General features: G+C 37.9%; 1 protein-coding gene across 4 annotated transcripts; it reads right to left on the bottom strand.

The window, feature by feature from the left end:
- Positions 1-1,501: 1,501 nt before the first annotated feature.
- LOC143109818 (lysophosphatidylserine lipase ABHD12-like) lies at positions 1,502-9,944 on the bottom strand. 4 transcript variants are annotated; one of them, XM_076272620.1, is made up of 13 exons: positions 9,817-9,944; positions 8,958-9,076; positions 8,728-8,833; positions 8,393-8,512; positions 8,128-8,158; positions 7,995-8,040; positions 7,343-7,472; positions 6,305-6,342; positions 4,472-4,551; positions 4,162-4,244; positions 3,971-4,049; positions 3,313-3,437; positions 1,502-1,769 (listed from the first exon to the last, which is right to left on the bottom strand). In XM_076272620.1, exons 1-13 carry the CDS (start codon positions 9,834-9,836, stop codon positions 1,742-1,744), a joined length of 1,005 nt encoding a protein of 334 aa, XP_076128735.1. In that variant the 5' UTR covers positions 9,837-9,944; the 3' UTR covers positions 1,502-1,741. The 4 variants fall into 4 exon arrangements, with proteins under 4 accessions (XP_076128735.1, XP_076128734.1, XP_076128732.1 ...); XM_076272619.1 differs by having other exon boundaries at positions 8,958-9,100; positions 9,817-9,943; XM_076272617.1 differs by lacking the exon at positions 9,817-9,944 and adding an exon at positions 9,291-9,809 and having other exon boundaries at positions 8,958-9,100.
- Between the last annotated feature and the right edge of the window lie 1,352 nt (positions 9,945-11,296).

Raw genomic sequence — 11,296 nt, 5'->3', positions numbered from 1 at the left:
TGGATGAATGGGAGTTCCAGTTTGCCAAAAGGTGTTTTTCAAAACGAAAAGAGAAACAGAGAGGAAAATCGGTGAATGTCGTGGAAGATACGGAATTAGGTGACACATTCTTTATTTCCATGGTGAACTGTGAAGATGAACCAAAAGCACAGATAAACACTGTTAAATCAGACAAATGGATAGCACCACTGCATATTAATGGGACTATAATTACACTGAAGCTAGATACAGGTGCAAAAGCAAACTTGATCAGCATGTCAGATGTGAAGGCATGGACTGTTGTTAAAACAAAACAGAATAGTAATCCCACGTACACTTAGACAAGAGCTACTGCAGAGAATACATGAAGGACACTTAGGTGTTGAAAAATGTAAAAGAAGGGCAAGAGACACAGTATTCTGGCCCACTTAACAAAGACATTGACAACTTGATAAGCAGATGCGAGACATGCCAGAAATACAGAAACAAACAAACAAAAGAGCCAATGACTGTAGCTGATGTGACAACAACACCATGGCACAAAGTAGGAATGGACTTGCTCCACCTGAAAGGAAAGGACTACTTAGTAGTAATTGACTATTTCTCAAATTATCCTGATATGGCATTACTCTCAAGTACATCGTCCAACTGTGTCATTGCACATGCCAAATCCATCTTCGCCAGACATGGCATTCCGCATACAGTAATGAGTGGCAACAATGCATAATTAAACATTACTTCGATTTAGGCTACTTGGGTAGCCTATGGCTTAAGGCTTGACTACACGGTGGTAACGAAAATCGAAATCTGCTTTTGATAGCCTACCGGTGCCGCTCCACAAAACAAAAAAATATCTTAATTTGCTGTCTACGTTATTGTCAATGTTGGGGGTAACGCAACTACGCAAATCAAAACAGTGTCTTGTGTGATAATTGAGCCAGTAGAGAAATAACTGTTCAGAATTAATCTGTAGCCTTGGGTAGGCTTCTGCAGAAAACAATGTTGTTCTTTTTACATCATGAGTCTCCTTATTATGGGCAAAGATGGCAGCTTTTGGTTCTTTTTCGTAGGCAAACTTCAGATGTCTATAGAAGCAGTTTGACCTTCACATCTACTGCCAAACACATATTGTTTTATTGATCAGAATTCCTTTGTCTGATTATGGAGATGTAATCTATCAATCAGCATGCAAAGGAACTGCAAAAGCTTGATATAATCAATTCAATTCAATTTTCAACAAATGCCTTATTTACACATCACTGTCATGTGCACTGTAGTAAATTGGTCCTCTTTGCAAACTCATCTAAAGATGTACTGGTTTACACTTTTAAACAAGGACTTACTGACACTATTAATGATACATGATACTGTAGATATTTATCCTGTCTGATTAGCTAGACTTTCCCTTCTCCACTATCCTTCCCCCTTGAAGTGTCGAGGTTTGCACTTGCTAGACTGTCATTATACATTAGAAATTGTTATTTAAGTCTTGCCTGGTTAAATGAAGGTTCAATTGAATACATAAATCTCTAATTGTTTTTATTTATTGTGTTGTACAACTATAGATACAACAATGCACAGCAATAGAGCACCATAATACTCAAGACAATCCTATAGCTATGCTGTGAACAATCAATTTTATGCAAAACCAGTAAATTAATGGGATTATCTCAGCAATTCAATTACATGATGTCAACATAACAGTGCATGGTCTGTCAATGACTGTTGACTAGCAGAAACAAGTGATCTACTGATGCATTCTTCAAATGTTCAGTGATTGAACAAATTGCCTGCAATGGAGAAAAAAAACAGGCAAACATCACATTAATATTAGTCATTCAGCTTCGCTGGTACTTGAGACTTAAAAAAATGTTTTTTACTACATTTATGTGATTCAATGGACATACATTCACACATACATGTGTGTGTGTGTGTAAGAGAGAATGTGAGTATGTTTGATCCTGTAGGGCTATATCATTGTTAGAAGTGAGTAAGTATCCAAACGAGATAGCTTTCATCAGTGGCTTGTACATTATTGAACCCCATTTGGCCCACTGTGTAAAATGTAAATAAAAACAGCATGCGATGATTTTCAAATTATGTGTACACCATTTAAAATTGCAAAGACAACATATCAGTTGTTGAAACAAGAACTTGTTTGTTTGCCTTTTTGAGTAAATAGTTTCCTTTGAATTTGATGCCAGATTTTTTTTAAAGTGTATCTACAGAGCCCCTAAAGGCACATATAAAAAAATATATATTTTTTTTTCAAGGTTTTGGCGCGGAACAGAAACCAGAAAAAAAACACATCACTGTGTTGAATCACCTCTTCTTTTAACAATGGTCTCGAAAAATTTGGGAACAGAGGAGAACATGCTGATAGTGAGAATGAAATGTCCCATTTTTGCCTCCAATATCCAGTATTGGATTTCAGCTGCTATGTTGTCTATGTCCTTTATGCCAGGGGTTCCCAAACTTTTCAACCCGCGACCCCCAAAATAACCGTGCCAGAGACTGGCGACCCCCACTATCCCTGGATGTGACTCAAAAAATAAAATAAAATGTGTGCACCGGCACTATCTTCACCGGAACTATCTTTAAGCGTAAATCTCATATAATGAGATGGAAGCGCGCTATACGCGGAACACAGCAAGTCCATTCTTGGTTTAATTGTGGAGACGGCCACACGGAGATCATCCTCCACATTTAGACGCGATCTGTATTTGTTTTTAATATGTCAGTGCAGAGAAAGTCTTTTCGCACAGGTATGTGGAGCCAAACGGCGTCAGTACGTTGATCGCGGCCTTCAATAGCTGTGGATATTCCCTCTCGACTAAAATCCAGAAGTCAGCAAGCGTCTTGGAATTAAAATCTGTCTTTAAAGTGCGGTCAAGTGACAGCTCTTTTATTTTTCCAACATTTATTTGATTTATGGAAATTATTTCGCGACCCGACCCCCACTTTGGGAACCCATGCTTTATGCAACTAAATATGGGTTTATGTGATTATCATATTCTGTTTTTATTTGCATTTGACAGTGTCCCAACTTTTTGGAAATGCCATTGGACTTTTATTTATGGATGGGGTTGGCCAGTAATGGTGCCACTAGGTGGCTGCCAGTCGCAACTGCTTCTTCCTATATGTTTTGTCGATTAATCTTATACATTTTGTTTACTTACTCTACTTATCTTTTTATAGAGGTCAATCAATATGTTCACCTAGTTTGTAGAACATATGTGTTTGTTAATTTGTGTGTATGTGTCAGTGTATGTGTGAGAGCGAGAGCGTATGTGTGAGAGACACATATTGACAGTGTTACAAATATGTCCTTACTTAATAATTTCAGGGAGTCGAGGATCCTGGTAGAGCCCATTATGCTTGAATCCGTGGAAACCCTCAAAAGGAACTATCCTGACACTGTTTGATGATTTTCGCGATTTTTGTGCAATCGCAAACAGCTGTTAAAAGAGACATCATGATTTTGATCTCTGTTCAGTAAAATAACAGATACTGTGACACACAATAAAGTCAGGTTTTAGGTAACTAAAGGTTTTAGTTATGTGCTTTCCTCACTATGTGATCACGTGAGATTTTATTTACAGAAAAGAAATCCCCTTGGAAAACCTTGTCACCATTCTCAGAACATCTCATGGTGCAAAGATAGTCTCATGAGGCAAGAAGCTTTTTAGAATGACGTTAATATGCATACACACCATAACAATACATCTGTAGGTTTTAACTTTTGTCAAACTAGCTAATGGAAAAATAACCCATGTGAAACTTGCTTCGTAGTAACAGGCCCCTAATCTGATGCATTTCATCACATCTGAAATGGCAACCCCAGTGACTTACCACAGAAGAAGTTGGTGGCATGTGAGCTGGAACCCCCAATATTTATTTATCAATTAAATCATTGACCGACCATTTACCAAACACACATCTTCACTTCACACAAACACACACACACACACGGTGCTCTTATTGATATTACCTCCTGACCCATGTGAAATGGCACAATGTTGTCATCTTCAGCATGAAGAAACAATAGTGGAGTCTTTAGCTTCCTCACACTAAGACATAAAGTAGAGATATTACAGAAGTACATTACAGTAACTATTATGTTCGTGCTCTTATGTTGTTTTAAATTGTTTTGTAAATGTTTCTCCTATGTAATGCACTTACTTTTCATCATTGGGGAAGACCACTTTGTTTTCTGATATGACATCTAAGAAAAAATATTCAAAATACGGGAAATTTCGATAAATCTGAAAAGTAACAAAAACATCATTTTGTTGGATTAAATACAAATTCAACAGCAATACACACACAATACTGTAGCCACACAAGGTATGAAAAAGAACTTTCTGGACATAAATTATCATAGTTCTTATACTTGACCTGATAAAACAACAACCTGTCAAAAGGTCATTTCAAAGTAAGCTTGTGTATAGATAACATTTATGAGGAAGTATGTAAATGTCACCCTGCCTACCCTGGCAAATGGGTGACTGGCTCCTGCTTCCCTTATGTTCGAAAATGCTCCCTCTAATATGACTGCATCCACAGTGACCCCTGGAAAAACAGTTATAGTGGTTAACATATGCAGTACTGTAGGTTAGTACTGTAGCATCATTAAGGTATGAAGGCAAAAACCAAACAATAGGCTTTATGCACCAGTCCATATATCACTTGAGTTTGGTTGGAAACTGGCCATAATGAGGCAAACTAGGCCAGGACCTTCACATTTCTTGTGGATTTTTAGGTAGCACAGGATGTGCTTTGACTAGAGAGTTCATCTTTAGGGATATAGTTTTTTGATTGGGCAGTGTTCTAGTTATTAGGGGTCTTAGCAGTGAAGCTGCAGGAACCCTATTGTTTTTGTTCTAATTACCATACATATTTTCCTTCTCCCCTAAAAGTGTTTGTGTAGCAAAAACCTAATATAATGAAACATGTAGTGTTGGCCACAGGAATCATTTTGCGACTTCTGTGACCTTTTAGGGAAATGTACTGCCCCTCAAGGACACACACACACATAGCTTATTCCACCCAAGCATTCATTAAAAGTGATCATACATGACATTTTATTATTAATAATGAGGATATTGAAGAAATCAGGTGATCAAAATAAAGCAATCAACAATAACGCTTGACATGCACTTAGTCTCAGTCTCAATTATCTTGTCTTTTGCCACTATGACTTAAAATCTTCTACGCCACAATTAAATTAATATTTCAAAAAGCATCATCAAAACTCAAAGTCTTCAATCAATGACAATGCTCAGGTCTTACACCCGGGCTAACTGAAGCGCTCCGATCACTTGTTTTAGAAGACTGGTCTAACACGCTGCTACTGTATCATGTCTGGTGTAGTCAATTTCATTGATTAAAGTGGAAGCTAACTGTTGCAGCAGATGCTGCAGAAACAGAACGCTTCAATTTATGTGCCCGGTGTAGCCTCCCTGTTAGGCTTGGATGTACTGTTGCCACATGGCCTTTGTATACCTCCATCCACCTACTCAAATGCAGAGTTGGTCGTTCACCTGCTAAGTGACATGAGTGGCAATACTGAGATTTTGAGTTCAAGTCCTGCCTGTGATGATTTGTCTCTTGAACTCTCTTATCCCACCGCAAATTCAAATCACATTATGCCACAATTAATGTTTCAAAAAGAATCAACAAGATTCACTGCAGTCAATCGTGATTCTAAAAGGATTTATGCTTTTACCAACTATTGCCACTGTTACTTATTGGGTTTGCTGGTGTAGTCTGCCACCCTTTTGCTCCACTCTGCTTGGTGACGCAGATTACACCAAGTGCGGCTTATAATTAACTTAAGCAATAAGCCCAGAGACCCCGTAGGTTACACTGATTTTGGAACAGCTAAGGGGCAACAGGACTTCAGTCAATCACAATTCTCAGATCTTAGGCTTGGACACGGTATTGCCACACAGCTTTTTGGTAAGAGGTTATGGAGCTAGTTATATACGTGTTATTTCTATGGAAATAAACAATGGTCACATTAAGGCTTAAACTGCTATAGATACAGATGAAGTGATGGCAAAATGAATGGGGCTCAATTAAATAATAACTCTTAGTGGTCTCATAATATGAGACCTGGTGGTAAGCTTTCTGAATGTGCACTTGATTGCAAGACTTGCTTCCGGATATGTGTAGGAGTAGCTACAATCTGTAGTGTTAATAATACCATTCTGAATCTCACAAAAACTGATATTCACAGTTACCTTTCAGTTAAAGAAACATAAAACATGACCAAGGATATTACAACAACAAGGATTTTAAAACCCAAACATAGACAATTTACCTTGGTCTTGAAGTTCCAAAGCAGTGTTAGTGGCTACTCTGTGGATGGATTAACATAATTCAGTAACCTATACCGTTTTTGATTCACCTAAGATTGCATAGTAATCCCTTGCCAAATTATACAATTACATGTTCAAGGTCCACTCAGTATTTACTAAGTATAAAGACTTGCCATTTTATGTGGACTCTGTTGCATGAGTTTCCACACTAAAGTGACAGATATGAGTGATAATTGAATGCTGTGATCATTAGAAGATCTGGGGCGCTTTTCCCAAAACCATAGTTGCTAACTAAGTTAGCAACTTTGTTGGTTGCAATGCAATTTCCCATTGCCAACCAACTAAGTTGCTAACAGGTTGGCAACTATGGTTTTGGGAAACGCACCCCTGACTGGCCAATAAGTTAGTTCATCGGTAAATTGGTTGCCGTTCATTAAATGAGGAGTGTTGCGCTGTGCACTGCACTGTGTAAAAAAACGTATTATGGTTGTACTGTGAAATAGCTGCAGCTGTATTCTAACGTTTCAAGGTGTGCAGTCTCTTCTATTTTTAAAATAAAAAAAAGAATAAAATAAATCAATAAAAGCAGTGCACAAGAGATATTACCCATACACAGCATTTAAACATAACTATTAATGAATAAAAAGTCTTTTAAAATGATATCAGATGAGTAAACAGAATGAGTAAACAGAATGTGCCTTTGCACCATAGATGAATGGTTGCTGATAATGGGCAATGTAGATATTGCATTAAAGATCAGCCATTTCTTTCTACAACAGTCAAGAACCCTTTTGCGGTTATGTAAGCACATCATGTAATCTGAAAACTGCTGCCCTGATTAAATACAACTGATCTCAGCTGGTATTCTGTCTATAATGGAGTGGAATGTAAATGTCTATGTGACCCCAAACTTTTGACCAGTTGTGTATCTGTAATGTAGTACTATTTCTGAAGGCTAAATAACTTGCTTGTCTGTTGAATGGGTTGAATATTTTTGCAACCCACTGTATGTTCAGTGTATTCTAAATACCATCACTCACCCGGTGCCCAGTGAATGTCCCCAGAGTATCACTGGGCTGCTCCCACTGCGTGCTTTTACCCACTGGTACACATAGAGGGTGTCAGTAGTCAGGCCTGCTTCAGTCGGTTCACCAGAGGAATCTCCAAAACCTACCCAGATGCTCAAATCCATTTTTTTTGTTTGTTCACATTCTTTTTATTAAATGTGGCAAATATGAAATTCCTACCCCAGTGTGCAAAACAACAACAAACGAAAGCATGTACAGCACGCAGCTAGCCCTGACTGACTACCTTCATAGCTCTCTTCCATTTCTACCATACCAACCCACATCTGCAAATATGCTCCCAACTTCCCTGACACTCCAGTGAAATGTTTGGAATAACTTGATCAAGATTGAAGTAAAAGTTGCATGAATTCTGATATAATCATTCAGACTGCAGCCCCATCCCTATATATATACAAAAATTAGACCTTTATCTGATTTGAACCACATATATGGAAGTGCCATTAATCAGAATTGGAAAAATTGTATGTGAGTTGCACTGTTTACACCGTTTTAAAAACATCAGATACAGTATGTGTTACATCAAGTGAAAAAAACAGATTTGGTGTATAGTAGTGTATTCATTGAGAGTAAGGATACTGATGTATGTTTGTATAGTTCAATCAACCTCTGTAGTCCAGGGACACAACATGGAATCCCGCAGCAGTCAAAGCCTGCAATAATTTAGAGCAATATCAATAAATTATTTAGTTCAATGTTTACACTAATTGTAAATCTATATATATAAAAAAATAACTCACATTCACAAGACCAACTCTGTGACTGGCACCTCTGTTCCAAAGAAGTGAAGGCAGAAAAAGAGACGAGCACATTTAACTATTGCTAAATTCACCTGAAAACTGCCAATCCTTTAGAGTGAATTGGGTCAACTGTCAATAGGCCAAAAATAGGTCAAAAATGGCTGACAGAATATTTCATTTCAAATCACCAACACTTTTTCAAAATCCTTTCGAACACTTGAACATAGTGCACTCCATTCTCCTGAAACCTCATGCAATTCCTCACCTTGTGCCCCCATTTCCATGCAGGTAAATGAGGACTGGAGCTCCATTTTGTAAGGTCTGCTCATACCATCCCAGATCCTTCCCCTGAGCTTCCTGCCAAAGGGAGTCTGGAACGGTATGCCTGATTACAACAAATAAATGACTAAAAAACACCATTTTAATTCATGAATTTCAGTGTGATGACCCATTCAAACAGAATTAGGTTACTTAATTAGACAACATACAACTGTCACCCTGGTAGAAGACATTGCTCAATCAACACAAAGGGCATTAGGTGAGAGTTCTAATTGTTGTTATATTCAGTTTTACATGATATGAACAGGAAATAGGCCCTACCAGACTCCCAGAGTTATATCCTTCTCTGATGACATGTAGATGTTATATGTGTGATTGAGACCAAGGTCTGCAGGTTGACTGAGATCAGCGAAGAATGGAATTCTGGCTATGAAGGAAATCAGTAGGCTAAGAAATAGGCCTACTAGAACATGTGAAAAATAGTGTTGCTTGTGCCTTGCCCTTAGTAGGCTAGAGGTCAACTGTGTATTTTTTTCAGTGTAATATCTTACCAACATGAGAAAATACTGCGTGGTACAGTATTCCGGGAAAAAGTCGCACTACAAACGGTATGCACAAATACAGGACCCCAAAAGCCACAACCAACCGCTTCAGTGTCTTCATGCACCGCCTAGAAGAAGAATAACTAATAGGCCTATTGATAGGGTGGTAATGGTAAAACAGTAGCGTTGATTAGTGATTTCTTATTATAATTTATTATTATTATCTAAACAAAATCCCAACATCATCTAGCCTATAGACTATAACATAGGCTACGTGTCTGAAACCAGTTCACAGTCGACGCCAATTAGTCCAGTGGATCTTTAATCTAAACGGTAGCCTACCTTTCTTGCGCTTTCTCATGACTTGTTTCCCGATGAACTACCCGTGGCTTTTTATCTGTAGATTTGCCAAGTCGGTCAGATCGTTTCCGCATAGTTATTCGTTGGAGGTATTTCGACTCAGCTTTTAGGAGAAAGTAGGCTATATCCTATCCGCTTTGTAGCTCATACAAACTCCACTATGATGTCAGGTTTTTAGCTCACGGGAGGAAAGTTCAAAGTGTCGTGTTCCGAAAGGATTGCGCTAGACATGGGTCATTGAAACAACTGAGCACATAACTCCCTCGGAAGTCATTAACAAAGCAATCAAATTGATATAGCCTACAGGATAGGACACAAACATAATATTGGTGATATGCTAAATGTACAGTCTTAATGAAGCCAAATGCTATATTGCGCTAGCGTTACTTCCTTGTTATCCTGTTATCTTATCCGGACCAATTACATCCTTCGTTTCGACATGACATGACATTTGTAGGCTAGATTTCAGCGTTTGGCACAGACAACACACACATCTTTGTAGGTTTACCTGCACGTTTGTTTTACCATAGTTATACCATAGTTATAGGCTATATCCAGTGACGTGCAGTGTGGACAGGACCTGGATAAGTAGCGTGCATTCACAAAACCAAATGTAGCCTATTTGTTGGTTCCCTGTATTACTACCAGACATGTGGACTCGAGTCACATGACTTGGACTCGAGTCATGATTTTAATGACTTCAGACTCGACTTGATAAAATTCGGCATGACTTGCGACTCGACTTTGACTTGAATACTATTCACTCGAGACTTGAATCGGACTTTGCCTCTTTGACTTGTAATGACTTGACATGTCTCGAGTCAAAAAATGAATTTCCTGATCGTGGACCAGTCACCCCAGAGATGCTTTCACCTCGCGACTAAAAAATAAATAAATAGCGGAGACAAGCGGCCAGAGCACAGTTCAGTGCTGCTGCAACCCCCACACGCGTCACACACTGTAAAGACAGAGGAAGGACCAACATTTAGCCATTAACTAGTAGCTTTACTGCAAACTGATTTGCATTCTTGTTAGAGAACGTTTAAAGTGTCAAAATGTAGGCTATCAACAGCATGTTACATAAAGATGATACTTTTCGGGTCCTCTCCATTAAGATCCAATTTGAACGTATGCTAGCCTAGCCTACTCCATTTAATTGAGAACGCGTCTCAGCGAGCATGAAAGGGAGAGAAACGTAGGCCTATGAAGGGAAATCATGGACTCGATCTTGGACTCGACTTGCCCCAGGTAAAAATGAACTGTAAAATTTCATATTAAAACTGTAAAGTACTTCATGGTTGAACTGTTAAGGTTCACTGTAAACAATCATCCATGTTTACAATTTTACTATGAAAGTTCATTGCATTTCGTGGTAATTTGGTCGAAATTACTTTGAAATTAACTGTCAAAGTTCATGGTGAAAACATTGAAATTAACTGTCAAAGTTCATGGTGAAAACATCAACTTGTGAATGTTTCACGGTTCAGCATTCACAGTTCTACTATGAAAATGTATAAATATGATATATGAAATTTCATATGAAAACTGTAAAATACTTCATGGTTGAACTGTTAAAGTTCACTTTAAAACAGTCATCCATGTTTACATTTCTACTATGAAAGTTCATTGCTGTTCGTGGTAATTTGGTCGAAATTACTTTGAAATTAACTGTCAAAGTTCATGGTGAAAACATTGAAATTAACTGTCAAAGTTCATGGTGAAAACATCAACTTGTGAATGTTTCACAGTTCAGCATTCACAGTTCTACTATGAAAATGTATAAATATGATATATGAAATTTCATATGAAAACTGTAAAATACTTCATGGTTGAACTGTTAAAGTTCACTTTAAAACAATCATCAATATTTACAATTCTACTATGAAAGTTCATTGCAGTTCGTGGTAATTTGGTCGAAATTACTTTGAAATTAACTGTCAAAGTTCATGGTGAAAACATCTACTTGTGAATGTTTCACGGTTCATCAT

This window comes from Alosa pseudoharengus, unplaced genomic scaffold (genome assembly GCF_046254945.1).
Source record: "Alosa pseudoharengus isolate Yale_2024_CS ecotype anadromous, Long Island Sound unplaced genomic scaffold, YU_APseudo_1.1 YU_APseudo_1.1_scf_7, whole genome shotgun sequence".
Lineage (NCBI taxonomy): Eukaryota > Metazoa > Chordata > Actinopteri > Clupeiformes > Clupeidae > Alosa > Alosa pseudoharengus.
The sequence above is the reverse complement of the archived record's forward strand: the minus strand, read 5'-3'. Positions and strand labels throughout refer to the sequence as shown.

Coding starts and splice junctions, on each gene's coding strand:
- LOC143109818 (XM_076272617.1), bottom strand. CDS start 9,382: ATGCGGAAACGATCTGACCGACTTGGCAAATCTACAGATAAAAAGCCA. Junction 6,343..7,342: donor GGACATTCACTGGGCACCGG/GTGAGTGATGGT, acceptor ATCCATCCACAG/AGTAGCCACTAACACTGCTT. Junction 4,552..6,304: donor TTTGGAACTTCAAGACCAAG/GTAAATTGTCTA, acceptor CTGTTTTTCCAG/GGGTCACTGTGGATGCAGTC.